The sequence below is a fragment of the Ambystoma mexicanum genome, chromosome 6p, assembly GCF_040938575.1.
Source record: "Ambystoma mexicanum isolate Mex_15411 chromosome 6p, UKY_AmexF1_1, whole genome shotgun sequence".
Classification (NCBI taxonomy): domain Eukaryota; kingdom Metazoa; phylum Chordata; class Amphibia; order Caudata; family Ambystomatidae; genus Ambystoma; species Ambystoma mexicanum.
The window spans coordinates 1009603271-1009624591 of NC_090935.1; the positions used below are offsets into that span (position 1 = coordinate 1009603271).

Genomic DNA, 21321 nt, shown 5'->3' on the forward strand with positions numbered 1-21321 from the left:
GATGGTCCCGGAAAAGCAACATCCATATCCTCAGACTTCCCAAAAAAACAGAAGGCCAAGCATGGAAATCTACCTGGAAAAATGGCTGGTGGGCCTTATGAATCCCAAAAGGTTGAAATACCACATTGAAGGTCCACCGGCCCACCTATACCGGGTGCCGCACCGCGGACAATAGAAACCACATTCCGTAATCACCGAGATGCCCTGTTACAAATGGCACGTTCAACAGGGCCGATCACATTTAATGTCAGCAGAATTGACTTTTTTCCAGATTACACCAAGGAAGTTTAGAATCATTTGATTCAGTCAAGAAAAAGCTCCAGATACACCGGATCAAAAACGCTCTTTTTCCTCCCAGCATAACTTAAGATTTATCTTATTGGTACAAAACAATTTTTCACTGACTTGGCTAGAAATACACACCGGAAAAGGGTCTGCAGGGACTGGTCTTGGAAACTCACCTCCCATGAGCAGGGACAATGCACTTCCTATGCTACCATCGCAGTCCCTAGATACCGCTCCAACCACACCCAAATATCAAGCACAAGCGACTTGGAATGTTGGATGAGGATCCTTCAAGACGGGCACGATTTGCAGAACAGACCTTTCTATTAGACAGAAATATCCTAGCTCCCCCCTTAAGCCTTTTTTCCTTCTTTCAGTTTTTAGTTCTATATAGGTTGTTGGACCAATTGGCTGTAAGTTTGCGTGACAGATGCTTCCAGTTGGGATGAAGTATGGGGTGGGTGTGTTGGAAAACTTGGGTTAATTGTGAGTACAGATTGGCGCCCCTTGTTCACTAGACCACATACTAGAGATAAATATGTCCCACATGAGCTACTAAGGCACATACATGGCCTACGACAGTGTCATTTTATACCTAGATGGGAACTGAGTTTGCACTTAGGAATTTAAGGTTCATGACATGGAATGTCAATTGCCTGTGTACCTGCATTAAGAGAGGGCTGTTGTTACAACTCCTGAACAGATACTCTCCTGATGTAGCCCTTCTTACCGAAACACACTTGGGCAGTTCGGAATGTAATTTCATTAAACGGACAAACTTTAAGTCTGCCATGCATGCTGGATTCACCGGGGGCTCTCAGGGTGCCCTGCTTCTTATAAACAAATGCTTACCATTTAAGACCCTTTCAATTAAGCATGACCCACAGGGAGATTTGTTTGATCAAAGGGAGCATCGGGGGGGATACCTCAGGCTTTCTTGCTGTATATGCAGCCCCACCACTGTCCTTGGGATTCCTTGATCTTATTCAGACCCTACTAAAGTCTCAGCAAGTGTAGAGTTGGATCATTGGGGGAGACCTTAATGGCGTCATGGACTGGACTCACCTCTGGTGTAGGAGCCGGTGTTAGAACATACAAATTGTGGCAAAACATGTTTGCTCCATTGCATATGTTATGAGCAGCAAAACTGGTGCTAAATGAATGTGCTAATTTTTTTCACAACAGCAAAGATTTGAAAATGTGTCCCTTGATGTGTTTTAAGGAAACTGAAAATCACAGTGATTGACTTGAGTCATACACACCTGATTCCTTTGTGATGGGGCAGAACATTACAGTGATTGCCCTCAAAGGGACACATTTTTCCCTGAGAAGACATTACATTACAGTGTTTCCTAGATACAACGCTGAGATGCTTCCCTAGTTACAACGCTCAGATGCTTCCCTAGATACAACACTCAGATGCTTCTCAGCTGGGTTTGTGCTTTTTAAATCCCCTACATGCATACGAATCTCATGGTTTTCTGTCGAAGGGCACAAGATATTCACCTTGAGGAGATGATCTTTTTATGACCAAAGGCTGGAAATTGCAAATGAGGCTATGAAACGTGTTCTAAATTACAAGGATTCGGCTATTAGAAACACATCCTTATCTTTTAGGCAAAATGTCCCTCTCAAAAGCGCATTCTTTTTGCAGCATCACCGAGGACGACATTCCAACATTTGCTTTCAATTCCAAGACTTGGTGAGTGGCACATGCAAAAGAGGTGGCACCATTGTTATCCACCTAGAGAAGTCAGGCAATCAACCAAGCCTATTTTCACTTTACATAACCTCTGTTAATTTTCCACTGACCAAGTGAAGGTGGAATGAGACTTCCATACATTCTCTCTACCACTTGCTTCTCACTTTTTAAACAAAGATTAAAATGTATTTGTACATGGAAGTCATGAATGACATACTCTATGACAATCAGAATTTGCATAATTAAACCTTATAGTCAGCGGGAGGGTCGTTATCGCGGGATAATAACCAGCCACCAAGTTATTGGCCGAGGCAAAGCAGAGGGATTTACATTGAGGAAGTAAAACTATCCCAACCGATTATGACATCTTCAAGAACTATATGTTGTGCAACTAAAAAGGAAATCATTTTTATTTTTGTGGGATAAGCACACACAACTAACTTGTAATGATAATTTAATGATCATGGAACTAAGAACAATACAATTTGTACATTTTCTATTTCATTGTTGTTGGTAAACTTTGGACATTGAACTGTGTGTGCTCCTCACTGCCTTTTAACAGCTGAAGAACCATGTTTCTGTGCTGCTTGTCAGGCTGCAGCTCAACACAGAATCATTGCAATGAGGTTTATACCAGGAATTAAAGAATGCATTTACAAGTAATCTGATTGGTTAAGTAGAGATCAATAATGGAATCCATGTGCTATTTAAGAAATAACACGTGTTCGGGGGGCTGAACCAGGTTGTAGCAGCAAGGGCCTCAAGTTATCATTAGGGCCTCAAAGATAGGACCCGGCATGAGTTCCACCTGATTCAACCCCCAGGATGGGAGCGTATTGCTATTAGCACCCCAATGGGCAGCATGTGCCTTGTTTTTTCTTGAAAAACACACTTCCTTAACTAATATGGTTGCCATGTACATGGAAGGCAGGTCTCTATGTGAAGCCCCATATACATTTCTATGGTGACCATGGGCAGGTGTGGGGTGAGGAAATATGTAGAGGTGCCCCAATTGGAGGTGATCAGGTAAGATAGGGCCAAGGCAGGGTCGGGAGAGGTGGGGAGAGATGAGGGAAGATGTGTGGCGGGAGAGAATAGGGCCGTCAGATGCATGGAGCACTTAGGTTGCTCCAAACCTGGGTTTGGACCATGAGATTCAGCCTGGGTTTGGAGTGACCTGATTGGCTAACACACCCACCAAGGGTGCTAATCTCTGTTACTCACCTCCTTCAAAATATTCTGACTTCAGCAGCAGTGAAACAGTCAAAATTGCATAAACTATTGCATTGTATTTTACCTCAAAGTGCTAACAGCCTGACAAACCTAAGAAGTGAACACTATCTCTTGGAATAATGCTCTTCACCAGTTTAACACTTGGAGAGCATATTATCTCACAATAATGACCCCTCGCTCAATGTATATGGATACATTATTTAGATCAATCTATGCCAACAACCTGAGATCTGATGAAGAGATGAGTTCTCTTCTGTCTATGTTTTTTAAGAGGATAGGTAGAAGAAAAACTGCCAGATCTATGCTGATCTAAAATAAACTAATTAGACACGAACAGTAAAAATATTAACAAAGCAAAGGATTTAATATGTCCTTCCTTGCAGTGGAAGGGGTGGCGTCATCTGCCTTAATTATGACCATCACTCAGCAAAAGAAGGGTTCCCACCTCACAAAACTGACCCAAGCATAAGCTTCTACTTTTGGCGTACATAGGCGGGCATACGGCATGCATGCATTTGGCCAATCAAAAGGCCAAAATGCTCTGTACATTCATATGACTTAAAAAGACCAACATTTCATCCAGTAACAGCCCATGGAGCATTACAGCCTCCATATCAGGTAAACTGTCTGCACACCGGTTGTCCACCATTGCTTCTTTGATTGGGCAGATTCCACCCATTCAGAGAAACAGGGGCCTCCTGTTGAAACTTTATTACTATAGAAGCCGATGCAGAGTTTTTGACCTTCAACAATCTGTGGCTTCATTACTGCACATCTTGCTTTAACTCACCCTATTCATCCCTACTCAGCAGCAAGGCTGCCAATACAAGGTTATCTGCAGATGGCTACAGCTCTACAGCATGGATTCTCGTTCTCTTGCCCAGCACACAGACTCCCATTAGTTGAAAATGCCCAAGAGAGGATTCAAAAGGCCTAATGCTTTTTACACATCGCATTGACCATACTTAGAAATATGAGCAGATGTTCGGACCATGAAATAGCTGCTTTCCATGCTTAGTTTGTCAATGTACAATACTTGAGTGAAACTTCCTCTGAAATCACAATGCAGCATTGCGGCTTTCACAGAAAATTGGCCAATATTGCATCTCGCGGAAGGGTGCTTGTGCTCGGGTATCAATATGAGAAGTGTGATCGAAAATGCCTTGGCGCACTGCTGTGCTGCTACCTTAATAAACATGATTAAACGCAGCAAGAAATACACATGGCAATGTTTGAAAAAAACGAGCAAAAGAAACCTTTGGCTGGGTTGCCCTACAGTAGGCTTACTTTGAGGCCGACGTGAATGAAGGCGGTTGCTAATTACAAAGAAAAGGTCTGTTCGTGTCTGAAAAAAAATAATCTTGTCAACACAAACGACATTCAAAAGCAGCACGCCACTCAGAGAAGCCGTGTCCTGCAACTGGTTTGCTTGGAATATTTACGTTCAGATTTCCTAAAATGGACGCTGCTTAAAAAGAATCCGTCGCCCGTCGCCGACAAAACCCAGATGTGGGGACGTCATAAAAAGTTGTGCAATCGTAGCTTGCAAGGGGACGGGAGAATTCGCTTTTAAACTCACATAAAAAGCGTAGAAGCTTTGAATGACTACTATGGATACAATTTCCCCAGTCAGAGCACTGGGTCTTATTTCTTCACGCTTCCCAACACAATTACAAAATCGAATTTGTCATTCATTAAATCTGTTTTGCTCGCGCTTAGTCATGTCTATAGTCAAATTCAAGTGTACATTCCCCATAGAAGAAAAGCACCGTTTCATAATTTCCCAGTTTTTGAATGACTTGTCTTTTCTGTTGCAGCCGCCATTTCAGGGAAATGGGAGCTTACAAAATCAGCTGGAAGATGATGCATGCATACGGTTTAGGGCTTAACTCAATTAGGCCACAAAATATATCCATTTACTGTACGTACAACATTGATTGTGATGGCAGGTTTTGCTATTCCACCTTCTTCCCTTTCAACCTATTTATACACAGTAAATGTACAATAATGGAACACATCACACAGGCAACCAACTGAATGAAACCTGAAGAAACTTGAAGAAATCAGACTAAAAGTAACATACTACAAAAAGAAAATAACTTGAACTTGCAAGGGAGAATTTTTATTTGCATTTCTATTTGCATTTAATTGAAGAACAGGGATGTCTTGCAATAACGCACTTACAAATGGCAGAAGCCTTCCCATGAAAGGTGCCTGTAGAATAGCACAAGTGGAGAGCCAGTTTATGAGGGTGGAAAAAAGTGGGACACATGCCAGGGACAAACAAACAGAAAAAAGGTATACAACAAAACAGGTGACTTACAAAGGTAACAGCAACCTAAAGGGGAAAGTGCTTCATACTAAAAAGGAGTAGAATATAAATACACAAAACTACATTATTAACCGTCACTGGAGGCAATGGGGGGACCAGGTAAGACGGATGGGGTATAGGCAAGGAGGGCTGCCTCTTTAGCAACTAAGTGAAGCTGAAGCCACGCTTTCAAGAGATCCACGGCGGGGCTGGCTTTGATTGTGATGGGAAGCAGGTTCCAGTGGAGTGGCGTGAGTAGGAAGAAAGAGTGGAAGCATGAGGAGGCACAGGAAGGGTATAGGACAGTGAGGTTCAGTGCAGAGGAGAAACTAATGGTCATTTTTCGGACTCACCTATTTAATCGAATGTCCACTGTAATAATGGCTAACAGTAGTTGTCACATGAACAAAATAAGCACTTTCGAGACAGAAATAGTGCCTTGTAATCATGAAGGATTTTACATTGACAAATTGAGTAAATAAGCTACCCATGGATGCCCGAACCTTAGAATAATGGAGATGGGTGTGCATGTATAAACGAAACTGCTAAACAAATGATCCAAATGTGAATTCCCTATATTTAGAGCCTATGAAGCATCAGGGCCCTCCATTTGTTATATGGGACAATGAGGCGTCGCCAGGTCAGTGATAGCTTACTGGGCAGATTGAGGGGCACCACAATTCAGGATATCTCCAAGATATTTATAAGGCATTACAAGATGAACTTGGGTGTCTATTCTTACTATGGTACTGATTGGTATTTGCTCATATAAGTAAGGGTTGGTGCAAGGAAGCTGGACGAGGAGTTAATGGCCCAAATACTTATTGTAATCTTCATCACTCCAAGTCCATGGCTATCTTGCCACAGTCCTCTTCCTCTTGATCCCAGCTCTTGGCTTTGGCTTGTGTACATACAGGAAGAGCTAATAGTGGTGGGGAATTATGGCTCCAGAAGTAGGATGGTCCAGAATAGGAAGTTTGGTTAGAAAAGAGATTACACATTGTTTGTGGAGTCTTTCTTCTATCCCAGGTTGCAAGGGTAATAGTGTCTGTCTGGAGGAAGATAACCCATGTAATTAAGGGCTGTGATGAGGAAGCGTAAACTTGAAGTACTGAAGATCACTGGTAAGTAAATAGCTCACCTCTGTTTAGTTCCTTAAATGTTTCACCCTGCGTTTGGCAACATATCATTGTCATTTCTGACAGTTACTCACATTGCTTTATTAAAGGAATAAAAATAAACAGACGCTACGATTATTTCCTGATAAGCATCATACCCAATTCTACACTGCTTAGCTTGTTAGCAACAATTGTCTGATTTATGCACATATAAAATAATGTATGTAGCACAGCCAGTGGTAGACCCCATGTGTTAAAACATATAAACTAACTATCTCCAGCTGAAGCCCACAATAGGCTCCTCTGGGAACATCAATCAGAAAGAAACTGCCTCATCCCAGCAACATCATGGACAATATTTGACCAATCACTGATGGGCTAGGCCATCAGGTGACAAGAGCGTGTGTCACCCTTTCTGCTTCACTTTCTGTCCTGAACTTCACTTTCAGCGGCCATATTTGATTGGTGACATCACGTCCTGTGGCCATCTTGGATTGGAGACATCACTTCCTGCAGCCATGTTGGATGAGGCCTATCTCCAGCTGAAGGAAACGAGATCCCTCTAGGAACAACAATCAGGAAAAAAATGCCTATCGCGGCAACACCAGGGGCAATATCAGAGAGGCCAACCACTGACAGACTACGTGAGCAGGTGACAAAAGTGTGTGTCATCCCTTCTGAACTTGCTAGGGGTGTCCAGCGAGGGGCATCCCAGTTAAGGGCAGAACAGCCATTGACAAGCCTCTTTACCTCATACCCTATGAGCTTTGCTGTGTCCTGCTACTTGTCTGTAAGTAGCCTTAATTGCTTCTTCTCAGCTGCACCCTCGCCATGCACTTCTCATGCTATCTCTTCCTTTCCCTTCTAGTTGTCTCTTCACTCTTTTTCGCTCAGAACCATCTCAAATCTCTTCCCATCCCTACCATATCTTCTCCTCGATGGCAACTTTCTTCTCACTCAACTGAACTTTCTATTCGCAAAACCTACTCCAACTCTAACTTCCATTACACATCCTCTTCTCGCATCTACCCCCAATGGCTTTCTATTTCTCAGGCTCAATGTCGCTATGCTTCTGCATCTCAGTCTCTTTCTATTGCTCTTTCGAAAGCACAGTCTGTCTGCAATATAACCTCCTTTGCCTCTGACTTACTTTCTCATTCCCCTTCTCTTGACCTCATCACCCTTATTGAAACTTGGATTTCTCCCTCTGACTCTGCAACCCTTGCTGCCCTTCATGAACCTGCCTACACAACCACTCACTCTTCCAGTGTATCCTGCAGGGATGGTGGTGTAGGATTGTTTTCATCCTCCAAACTTCCTTCTACTCACCTATTTCCAGCTAATTCTCCCTCATTTGAATACACTATCTCCACAACCACTGCCCCCCATGGCATACATATTGGCTCTCATAACGAGGTTGGAGGTAACCCGCGGTGCCGCCAGCAGGTTGCCATCTACCCTGTAACACTGAATCTGGCACCTGACTTCCTGGTGCCATCGGGACATTAGAAGTCCCTAAGGCACGGGAAGTCAGGTGCGGGATTTTGTAAGTACCCATTCCTATAGAGTCCGATATGACTCTATGGGAGTGGGAAGGTGGAAGCACCGGCACCATTGCAAACAGTGCTGCTGCTTCCGTGACAAGTTTGCCTACCGGGGCCACTGTGCCCGGCATGTCAGACCTGCCGGGTGCGACAACCCTGGCAGGCAGACTCGTAGTGTGGCGGTCCCTGGTGAGCTTACCTACACCCTTGTTTCCAGACTGCTACAGTTGTAATGAGGCACATTCTCTCTCTCTACCGATCAACTGGTCCAGTAAGTCAATTCTTCAGTCACATCTCCCAACTAATTGACTCTCTCTCCCCGATCACCACCTCATTGTCATTGGTGACTTCAAACTCCCCTCTATATCTGCTGCTCCATCCTCTAACTTTAATGCTCCTCTACTTAACCACTAACTCTCATCTGTCCACTCTTGGTCCACCCATTCAAATGGAAACTCCCTTGATCCTATTCTCATCCCTTCTCAACTCTCTGTCTCTGATATCTCCCTCACGCCTTCTCCCTCTGATCACTCTATCATCTTTGCCTCAATCTCCACTCCTGCTTCTTCCTCACTCCATCTACTACAACTATTAGTAAGCGCAGGTTTAGCTCCTCCAAACTCCCAGACTACCTCTCTGACCTACACCACTCTCTCTCCTCCTACATGGAATTCACCTTTACATTCACTGGCGAAGCCTTCACCAATTTTAACACTGCTCTTTATGCTCACTTTTCACCTCACTACCCTCTTACTATACTCACTCCTAAATCCTCCTCTCCACGTCCCCGGATTTCACCTCTCATCTGCACCATAAAAAACAAAAATGCAGAAAAAGCTTCACACTTGGCAAAGGTCATGACACTACTCTGATGTCCAACTCTTTCTCACTGCTCCTCAAAACATTTCCTCTACTCTTGACTCTGCCAAATGTGACTTCTTTCTCTCTATATTTCATATCAGCCCTCGCAACCTAGGCACCTACAAAAATCTCTCAATTCAATTCTCTCACTTCCTAAACCCACCTCTACCTCCTCTACTCATTCTACAAATGATCTTGGTCTCTACTTTGCATCTATATTTCTAGCATTCACAATAACCTTGCTAATTTCTTTCTATCTCCTCCTCCTTCTCACTTTTCTCCATCACTCCTGCCCTCTTCTGTTGCTACTATGTCATCCTTTGCCCCCACCAACCCCGATGAGATTATTGCCCTACTCCTCAAGGATAACCCTTCCTGGGCCCCCACTAACCCGCTGTCCCCGCACATTGTGAATCACATAGCTCCCAGTGTTGATAGACATCTTACTTCCCTCTTTAACTCCTCTCTTGACAATGCCACATCCCCCTTATCCTATAAGACAGCTACTGTAATCCCTATCCTTAACAAAACTGGTCTAGATCCTAACTGTCCTGCCAACATTCACCCTGTCTCTCTTCTACCACAGTAGTCCAAAATCCTAGAGCGAGTAGTATTTAAGAGACTCACTGAGTTCCTTAATACTCACAACCTCCGGGACCCTCTTCAATCTGGCTTCTGACCTCTGCATTCTACAGAGACAGCTCTCCTCAATATCAGCAACGTCATCTCTTCCTCTAAGGGCAAAGCTTTCATCTATTCTTTATTCTTCTCGACCTCTCTGCTGCCTTCAATACTGTCAACCATTCTGACAATATCTCTCAATGATCTCCTCTTGACACCAGTGATAAGGCCCTTGCTTCGTTTGCTTCATACCTTGCCCCCAGACATCTTAAATTGTCCTGAAGCAGCCTTACCGCACCACTCACCCCCACTCACTGTTCGAGTTCCCCAACAGTTTGTCTTTGGACCACTTCCCTTCACTCTCTATAATTCAGCTCTTGGTGCCCTAGTCTCCTCTTACGGATGCTCCTATCAACTTTTCACTGACAACATTCAGCTCTTCTTCTCCTTTCGCTACTTATCCGATGAGCTGTTATTAAAAGAAATCAAAATTGTCTCTCTGCCATCAAATATTGGATGCCATCTTGCTTGCTCATGCTCTACTCCACTAAGACTGCAGTACTCTACTTCACAGCAAAACATGCTATCTCTTCCTCTCCTCCTTTTCTTCTCTTCTCTCCTCACTATCTTCCTTACTCTACTTCCGCTCATAACCATGGTGTCATCTTTAACTCATCACACAACTTCTCACTCTTTATCTCCAAATCTGCCACTGCAGCCAGACTCAATCTCCTTAATATCCGAGAAATCTGTCCTCTTCTTCATTTCAATACTGCAATCTTCTCCTTAGCCCTTTCTAAATCTGACTACTGGGCCAATCTCCTCTACGGCCTTCCCAACTATGCTTTTTCACCTCTGAATAAAGTCATCAACTTTGCGGTGTACACACTTTTGAAGTCTTGCTTTACCTCTTCCTCCTCTGCCCATTGCCAGATTGGCTGGCTATATATGAAACAAAGGGATAAGTATAAACTTCTTCTCATCATCTTCGAAACTATCCATCGAATCACCCCACACTACCTACCTGCTCATCTCACTCCCTAGTCTCCTCCTCGCTCGTTAACATCATCCTCAGCTCACATCCTTGTCACCAATTGAGCCCCATGTTCTCCCTCTTGTAGGCGTTCTGCCTCTTTCCTCACTCTCCTAGTCTGGAATACTCTTCCTCTCCGCACTATTCTGCAGAGGAGCAGCTGCATGCCTGTGCAGGAAATCCCGCCACCCTACCTCCTATATGTTGTAAGCCTGAGATTGTGCCATGCTTTACACCAGCTGTTGTGACCATACCACGACGAGTATTCAAAAGAAGGTACCCAATGAGAAAACCCTATCAAATGTATCCTCGAAGAGACAATAATCTGAGGGACGAACTCCCTGAAGGAATATGAAAAAGAGTGAAAGAAAAGCCAGTGACGTCACAAGAGACGAGCGTGACGCACTGAGAATACTGGCTGAAGAGAATGTATGGATCTTACAGAAACTGATGACGAAGTTAAGAATCGAGTAAACTTTCATATGCGAAAAGAAGATTGCATGTGTGTGAAGCACTGCAGAAAATGCAAGCCGTTCAATAATTGTACAGATGCTGTAACTCAATTAGACTAAGTGATCATAGAAGCTGGCTTTACGTAGTGAATAGACTACAGGTGAAGCCGCCATTGTATCAAAGCTGGACATCAGTGTCAAGTATTTTAGTAAGCGAGAAGCTATGGAGAGAAAAGGGGAAAACTGTGTTGCAGCAAGAATAAGCTGAGATCTTGGAAATGAATGGCAAGGCTGTCTGGCCTAGTGCCAAAGCTGAAGCAGCCAAGAGCGGTTATCTATTCTCGAAGGCGGTGAATGTGAGAAGATGAATCATCCCTTGTTAAGGTGCAAAGAAAGAACACCAAGCGTGCCAAGTGTTATTCATTTAAGACATTTAAATGCTGCAAAATGGACCAAATCATGGTCTCCTGTCAAGTGAGCCAAGGATGGAAATAGAGTTGAGCATGGAGTCCTAGAACAACGATAGTATGTGCTCTCACTCCCATATGTTCCCAGAGACAATAATACTTTGCAAGGCCAAGTTCAAAGACAATCTTAATGGCAGAAGGCATGGGTGATGAGAGATGTTGGGCTAATTGGGTGGGGAGGTAAAGTCAAGTTAACCTCCTGGTACCTGGGTCTGAGCTTACGTGCTGCTAAGTGAACTGAATGTTCCAGACATGGCACAAGCGTGCCAACCAATTATAGAGGGCCATATAATGAAGGGCCTTATAGTTTGAGAGTCAATGATATACAGTCTACTTAATATTGTTGAAGATGACATGTTTTAGAGGTAGGCATAAGTTGTCCACCTGACAATAGGTAACCAATCTTATAGAAAGTATACTTATATGTTCCCCTTCAACGTATCACAATCCCTCGTAGGTTTTTCTTATTTGCCACGTAGTGTCACGTCACGCCTGACCTATTTTTTGTATAAAGGGATGTTTTTATGAGAAATTCACTGAGAGCTTGAGCGAACATCCGTTGATTTCCGTTGTAATTCCCTGTTTTAGATCATTGTTATTAAAACAACACATTTGCCATCTTCCTGAGTTGGTTCGATTATTTGGTTTCAGAGTTATTCTGTATCTCCATCCATTGCATGCACGATAAACCCAAGGGCCATATGCTCAACTCTACTGCTATTTAAATCCAACCTCAAAGATGTCCTTCTTGTTGAAGAAGCTGTTTCCTAGCACTCTACATGACTGCATCACCCTGTTTTCCTCTCTCCTACGCTTCATGGAGAACCCTACAGAACTTTTCCCTCAACCCTCCATCCTTTATTCAGCACTTTGTCCACCATCCTGTCCCTATGTCATTCTGTCCTGTCCTTGTCCCTGGTTTATGTTTCCACCTTGCCGAGCAACATTTGGTCTTCAAGTCACATTCTCTCACCCCATCGTTAAGTACCTATGTCCTCCGCTCTGTTATCAATGGTAAATTCTGTAAGTGTTTTTGTGGCAAAGATGCATTGCTTTCCCTGTGATTTTTATTAAATAAATTATGAATAGACTCAACACTGACACAGTCCAAAATATAACCATACTGAAGGCTTTAATCCTCTTTTTCTACCAGACATATAAGGTTTTTATGTAGTACTCAGCTATATCGATTGGTACCTATTTTAGAGAAAAGACAGATTTCAACGTATTCCTTCGACCTACCACTCAATGGAATGATCAGGCTTCCGGCTGGCAAAATCACCTGAGTAAAAGTGCATTCTTTTTAAATGTATAAGTGCAGGGTACACAAAACGTTCAAACAATGTGAAGGGTATATTTCCGGATGTTCAAGAGGGCAATAAGGAAATAGTAGTACAATTGCATAAGCACTACTACAATCAAGTGAACTTTGAACATCACATGTGAAATTACAAACTCAATACACGTGAAAAATACTCCAAGAAGAATGAAGCAGAATTGCAAGAACATTTACAATTTATTGTTAAATACAACAATCTTAAAAGATGAAAAGCAAGTGCTAAAAAAAAAAGCAAATAAACACTCAGGGGAAAGAAACCATTTTTTGACCAATCCTCAAGGGATATATAGACCTTTCTGTCACAATCAGTCACAATATCACACCAGACAGAAACAGGACTGTAGGTATTACTGGCATTTCTTAAAAAAAGCAATACTGGTATTGTGTTACCTGTTATGACCCTGGCCGGAAGAACAACCTGACCCTGCAGAGTGTCCTGTCCCTATTGCGCAAGTGGTGTATGGCCTATCTAAAGCAAGTGCTAACATTCCAGCCCCATCCATTTTCTTTACCCTAATACTACCCATCTAGAACACATTTCTTGTATCAGTCAAACCATTGATCTCTTGGAAAAGCTGATCAAATTTAGGAATTCACATTCCAACAGATCCATGCCCAGCCCTCTGCACGCAGGATATCATCTCCATATACATTTACCCCTAAAGTGATAGACAACCTACATACATTTCTAATAAAGGGAAAATCTCTGCATACACAAAATATGGGATAATCACTCATCCCCTGAAGGAAACCTCAGCAGACTCTAAGATTCAAGCCATCTATATAAACTTCTCAAACCTCTCGTTTCCCAGCAAAGGTGTGGCCCGGGAAGCAGTGAATCAACTCTGCGACTAGAAGGAACAATTCAACCTACTTCATGCCCATTAACCAGGCACAGCGAGGAAATGTAGTGGAGAAAGCAGACGTATGTGAGGACCTGCTTTTGGCCACGGGCAACAGTCTCCTTGACTCTCTTGTCCACTTCAACCTTTCAAGGTCCAAAGACAAGTCAAGAGATGGGCTTCTCACTCTGGAAAAGATCCATTCATTCCTCTCCAACTGCATACGTAAAATCACTCCAACAGATCCTACACTCCGAATGCCCCACATGTCATAACCCAGTTGTTATCCAGAGCATCCCGCCTCAATATGCTTATGAAGTAACGGGCTCTTGGGAGGACACAAGGTACTTCCCAAACAGGGCATATAAATATAAATACATATGAAAGCCAATAAAAGTGGCCTTTTAACAATCAATTCAACTGACATTATGGAACATGGTTTGTTACAGGTCTTTGCAGTTTGTTTTTCTGTCTACTGTCCTGAGCCCTGAGGAAACATTTACTGATAGCGCCTACCATTACTGAAATTGAAATAAAAATGGACCTTTCATTCCTTCAGGGACCCATCCATAATTCCCTTTCTGTTAGACCACCCACTTCCTTATTACCCTTTTGCTTTCCCCATATTCACACAACTTGCCCCACATCTCAGCACATTGTTTTTGTCCACTGCTGTCCGACATATGTCTTACTTTGAAGCACCATTTCATACAGTGAGATATTGGGCATTCTCCCTCCCTGGGTGCCTCTATTTGTTTCCAGAGTCTCATAATTATCATTCTAGCATAAGATGTAGCAACGTAGACATATGTATCCCCTTATTTATAGTCCCTGCTTCAATCCCAGAACCATTCCCTAGTCTGGGTTTAATTACTGCACAAATAATTGAAAACATTTTCTCAAACCTTTGTTCTCAGTACTTCTAATTTTCCCATATCCCTTCTTCAATTGATAGCCATTTTAAATCTTTGGGTTGCATGTTTCAATAATTGTAGTTTTTATCCAACACGAACATTTCTATCAGGTGCGAAGAAGGTCCATCCCATTGGTTAATATAAGGGCCTTAACTGATACTAAAACTGGTATCTTCTCCCTTCATCCGTGTTTCCCTGTGCCTGCTCCCCCACTTGCTGCCTCCTCCCCACAATGCCCCATCAAATCTCATCCATCAACCCCTCACTCTCCTTTCCTCTTCACTGTACCGCTGCTCCTCCTCTAAGCCCAGCTACATCACATGTCACTCCCTGTATTCTCATCCTGATGCTGCCGCCTTGCTTCCCCAAATTCTGTCTTCTCGCTCCACCTCACCCTAGTCCATCTCCCCAGCCTCCCTCATTCGATGTTTGCAGCTCCGAAGTCTGCCCTTTCACAGCTACTACACTGTTAGTAAACCTGGGCTCCACTGCTGCACAGCACTGTAATGTGGTACCTGGGCCATTACCGCTGGGAAAGGCCGCCCTTCTCGAGCCATATTGTTTACATGGCAGATCCTCACTCGATGCTGCATTTGTGGCGTACGTATTGGCAACAGCCATGGAATACCATGAGGTCAACATTTGAACATCCTGCCACACGGCTCCTTATGATACCAGTTCTTTCAATACTCCACAATCTACATTAACTCATTGCCTTGCGAAGGAACCTTCGGGTTCGAAACACATGTCGGCTGACCACTCTTTAGACAATGTGTCTACTTTATGAATATTAAAGAAACACACCTTCATACTCCGCATTCAGTGTGAAAATCTTTGTAGTCACAAGATTTTTGAACACTGAAGATGTATTTTTACATTGCCTATTTAAACTTTCCTTGTGACTACTCCAAGTGCCACCTGCGCATACAAACCCATTCTCAAATAAGTAACGCTTTGTGAAATATGTTTTAACTACATAATATAACTGATAAATGCTACGGGACTGTCGTGAAGAGCTTAGTTCACCTCCGAATTAACAGAGAGTGCACTACAATAGTCAGGTACAGGAGGGCACATGTTGGAGCATAGGATAAGTGTCGAGGCTTGTCAGGATAATTATAATTAGCAAAATGTATCTAATTGTTTGCTTGATATTTTTAATATAGCTCTGCAAGTCATTGTCACCAAAACATGAATCTCTTTGTCTGGTCACACCTTCCATCCTGAATATACTAGCACCACATGCATCTCGTTTCTCTTTTAGAAGGATGTGACCCGCCGGCTCTCTAGGCAAACCGTGCATGTAACCACTGGCTTCTTTTCCATAATTGTGCATTAAGTACAGACCTTTACTTTCAGTGACCTGTAGATTGTAAATGTAGTGTAACTAGGTGAAAGGGGATGCCTATATTTACCTTAAATGTGTCTTATATTATCTAGTGCAGCGCATGTCACAGAATATCCAAATTTCATGACTTATGCAGGAAAGTGTTTACCATATTGTGCCACAGTTTGCATATGTATCCTATTGTTTATTCAATCTAGCTAAAAAACTAAATTTATGGCAATAATCAAAACACCCACCTAAAAAAAGCCAGAATAGGCCTCACTAGACATATTTCAGGATTCCTTGTCGTTATTGTGCGCTTTAAAAAAAACTCCATTTGCACAATATCAAACATTACATAGAGAAAATGACACATATAATTCACATTTTAAGATGCAATATTAACTTTTCATCCAGGGATTCTGCCATAATCAAGTATAGATAAATGGCATGGACCCTGAGTAAAAAGCAAGAGAATATGAGCTATAAAACCCAATGTCAAGCAGTCTGATTCTGCCATTACAGAAGCTAATCTAGGAAAGACTTAATAAGCCGGGGTAGTGATACGTACCGGTGCAGTAGCGCCCATTAGGCGCGAGCACAAAGCCTGGCTTGCAGATGCATTTGAAGCTGCCATCTTCATTTATACACATCCCGTTGAGGCACATGTTGGTAGTAGCACATTCATCATGATCTGGAAAAGAGAAGCGTGTAAGTATTGGTGGACCTTCAGTTGTGAAATGTTGACTATACTGGTCAATTTTAGAATCTGAACTCTCTTAACGCAGACTACCGGTATGATTGGGGACTGACCATGGCCACAAAAATCTAGTTCCAAACTATCTGAAATTATACCCCAAAAGCAAAGCAGCACAAGGAATAGCAAACGCCTCTCAGTCATGGAGGCCATGTGAAGAGGCGTGCCACAACTTTCTTCAACACTTCTCTGAACAGAAGAGAAATAACAGTGGATGGGAGAGGACAGCCATGCAGAGGCACTTGTTAAGAAACACATCTGTGTCTCCAGTGCCTGCTCTCCACTGACCTCTGCTCTTCAACAGAATGCACAGCACAGCCAAATAAACTGGATTACAAACAGGAAGAGGCTCACATTTGAGTAACCTTTGACCGTTATTGACACTCTTGTTGTCTAACGAGTAAAATCAGTGAACCCAATGACAAAAAATAATAGATTTACATTCGAGCAGCTATTAACCTGCCTTGCGACGTGTGGTGATCCCGGAAGCCGAATGTTTTATACATGCTCTACATTTTAATGCATTATCTTTGTATTGGGATCGGTGTAGATATCACATCAGAAAAAGTCAATATATAAGAACTAGACTTATTATTTTCCAGGTGCCATTCTGAATCAGACTAAATGATTAAATGCACTACATTGAAAGTATATTTTAGATATACTGTTTAAATAATTACTGGTACACACAGAGATATGTTTCATTTAAAAACTAATTTTAAGATCATTTCAAAAATAAAAACAATTACACAGTTTAAACATTCTCTGACATGTTGTGTATGTTGCGGCCCCTTTTTCGCTGTATGAAATCTTCAATAAACTATGTATTTCACTTTTTAATACAGTCATAAATGGGGTTTGGAGAAGTTTGAAAAAATACAATTAGAGAATCTGTGCGCACCCACTCACTGAGTGCAAAAATATAGAGTGAACACGTGGCAAACACATAAAACCTCTAGGCTGACTTTCATCTTGTTGTAGTTAGAAAGTGGTGGCATAATGCAAAAATTACTTTATTGTTGAGAATATTAGAAATGGATGCAAACCATTTATGTTCGGGGCTGCAGTGAGTTTGACCTCTGAATATCCCTTTTTGCAATAACAAGCTTGATAAAATAAAGGAATCAGTGGTAGAGCTTGCCCTGAAAACATCGCAACTTGCACTTTAGCTTTTAGTCAACATTTGTCAGTTTCTAAAATGGATGCCCTACTTTCCACTAAATTAAAATCCGATGATACCCTAAAGAAGGTGCATGACAGATGACGGCACATGAAGAAAGGGCATTAACACTGTCTTATACAAATATGGGATCACTTACACTGTAAGAGTCCTTGGCTGTTTCAGAGGCTTCAGTGTTATGGAACTCTCACACTGAGTGAATAGACCGCACATGGGTCAGATAAAATGAGCACTGAAATGGTGAGCAACCTAGACAGGGTTGCTTGGAGAAAAAAAAAAACACTTTCTGGCTACAGAATCATAGAATCACATCACCAAAAGCGGTTCAATGAGTCATCATGCCCAGGGAGGGACGTGGGGTGCAATTCACATCACTAGGCCATCATTCTCATTTGTGTAGAGATAAGATACAAACCACCTTACATGGGCGTGCTTTCCAGCAGTTGAAGGAAAAGTTGCACACGCACTTTAAGCCATCCCTCTCTCTCCTCCAGATCCATTTCAAAGATGATCGTGACGCTCAGCTAAGATCTATTTGGCAGTGACCCCTTATAGAGCATACACATTTTAATAATGGTAGGACTTACGCATCTGCATGGCCAAATTCCCAAGATTATGCTGCGCTGGAGGGTGCGAGAGTATCCGTCAGAGGGGTTGTTGGTATTGCACCTGTAAGAAATAGGCCATGAGTGGTGTGGCATAGGAATCTGAGTGTGATATGTACACACAGTGTATGATCCGAAGGAAGTTATCACAACAGTACTCACGGTGTATTCTACTTGTGTGGTTTTAGCATAATGTATATGTTTTATGTACTATGATCATTTTTTATGATGAAATATATTGAATCTTAATAAAATTTTGTGATATTGAATTTCCACTTTTTGATGTGGGAAGAGTGTTTGGTGACACCTGTTTGAATTCTGGACTTTCTTTTTGTAGATAAAAGTGTATGCTCACAGAGCAAGAAGTCTGTTTATCCCTACCTGTGACTCAGAACCGTTTTGAGAATAGAGGACTTACGCATCTGCATGGCCAAATTCACAAGATTATGCTGGGCTGGAGGGTGCGAGAGTATCCGTCAGAGGGGTTTTCACTATTGCTGAATTTAAAAAAAATATTCTAGCTGGATCCTATGCTGATGAAAAAAACAGCACACTCACCGATGTACAGTGTGCTATCAATTGGTACCGTGCATTGTAGAGTAATATTTTGAGGCTCTTCCTTAGTCATTACATGAATAAATGATAGTGTACTACCACATATCATTGCCACCATCAGTGGAAAAATAATTCAGGTCATGATAACAGAGATTCTTCAGGTCTTTATTTAATCTTCCTCTGAATCACATGACAAAACTGGAGATGGCATGTAGGCATAGATAATAGTGCATGAAATAATAACCTGAGTGTACCCAGAATTCTACTGAGCACTAAAGAGCAAGATAGGATAAGAGTGATTGATAATGCTCCAATTGTATTCTAAATATGGTTTAAGGAACACTTCCACGATGTAGTCAAAACACAAAAGGGGAGTATGCAAAGTCTGATAACTATAGGCCTGCAAGCCTAACCATAAAGTTAAGAAAGGTTCTGGTATAATGTTAAATTAAGGTATTGTCATCTATTTGAACGTAGGTATCAAAGGGTCAACAGCAGCATGGTCTTCCTGGCTACTTGTATTATTCCACCTGATGACCAGGGTGACAAGGGTCATGGATTTGAAGAACTGAAATCTCATTGAACACAAAGTAAAGTAACACCATTATGGTGAGTTCAGATGGTAAGATTGGATAGAGTATGACTGCGTGATATGCATCACAGAGTGCTGAAAAATCGAGTCAAATCAGATGAAATTAGGGCAAGAAGTACAACAAACCAAGCCTTTTTTGCGTAAATTAATAGTAGGAATAGGGTCGTGATATGAGGCTAGAGGGAGGGCGAAGTTGGAGAACAACGTGTGTTTATATGTTCACAGTAATAGTTGTGATCATTACAAACTGAGCTGTATTTTTGCAGTCCTGGCCTGAGGGTCACTTGTCCATTATTGCAGTGTTGTTCTGAGTGAGAGGTGCTTTGATTTCCCACCTGCATCAATGGTTATACATTTGTGTCATGGGCAGATATTTCAGTTCTGCAGTGAGACCGTCCTTTCAGTCTTCCAGTTGTGTTGTATGGTCCTGCATCAGGTGCACTTCTTTAAGTCCTTCAGTGAGCATCACATTTCAGTTTCAGTTCAATAAATTCGCGTTTTAATGAAACAGCTTGTCTTTTGTCCAAGAGTTGTGGGGTGGGGCTGTATACAAGGGAGTGTTAAACGCTTAGTGAAATGATCAACATATATCAAAAGTACCTCTAGAGGCTCTTTCCTGTTCTATGTGTATTATGTTAAGTCCTTGATAACTATAAACTCTGAAATCTCTATATGGAGCAAGACAGAGGTTCATACGACTCTTGATCCCTAATTTACAGTGGGAACACTTCATCATGAACATTGTGCGCATCTACAAACACCCGCACAAACACCCGCATTTTTTATTAGTACCCGGCGAGGGCGCAATCAGAATGCAAGAGCCTTTGTGATTGGCCCTCGCTGAGTCATTACCAGGCCGGGAATCCCTATGTCGGGATTCCATGGCCTTTGTCCCCGGCGGGGGCGTGGTAGCCCCTCAGCCAATGAGGAGGCTCCAAGCGGGGCCATCCCCGCTCCAAGCCTCCCCGCGGCTGAGAGGCTGCCTTCGCCCCCCGCCGGGGACTCGGGTAAGTCTTTGTTTTTATTCCCTTCCCTCCCTCCCACGGCCCCCCCAACTTACCTTCTTGTTTCTGCGTCCCCGACAGGGGACGAGGGAAGCCTCCAGCCGTATGGAGACTCGGAGCGGGGCTACCCCCGCTCCACGCCTCCACACGGCTGGAGGCTTCCCTCATCCCTCGCCGGGGACGCAGGTAAGTTTTTTTTCTTTTTTTTTTCTCCCCGCCCATCCCCTACCGCCCTCCCAACCCCACCTACCTTCTTTTTTACCCTTTTTCGGGAGCGGACGAACTGGGAACACTAGTGTTCCCAGCGCATCCGCTCCCGATGCCCGCCATAGAAAGGGAAAACAGACTCCGTTTTCCCTTTCCATGGCAGTGGCCATTTTCTTCCTTTTTTTCTCCCGAAATGCTGCAGCATTTCGGGACAAAAAATAGCTTTTAGTGCCCCGGTCACACAGTTTTTGCAGGCTGGGGTACTAAGAGCAATATGACCCTCGCGGCGGGGGCAATACCAACTCAGGTAATGCCCCGGGGACTTCTGTAAGGCCCTCGCTTCGCTTGGGGCCTATACCTATGGGCCCCGGT

General features: G+C 42.9%; 1 protein-coding gene across 1 annotated transcript in view; it reads right to left on the minus strand.

Moving 5' to 3' along the window:
* Positions 1–21321, minus strand: part of FBN2 (fibrillin 2) — a 1178594-nt gene that overhangs the window by 417211 nt on the left and 740062 nt on the right. The window contains exon 14 of the mRNA XM_069625622.1: positions 16621–16743. Coding sequence (XP_069481723.1) covers positions 16621–16743 — 123 coding nt within the window. The remainder of the gene's footprint in view (positions 1–16620; positions 16744–21321) is intronic.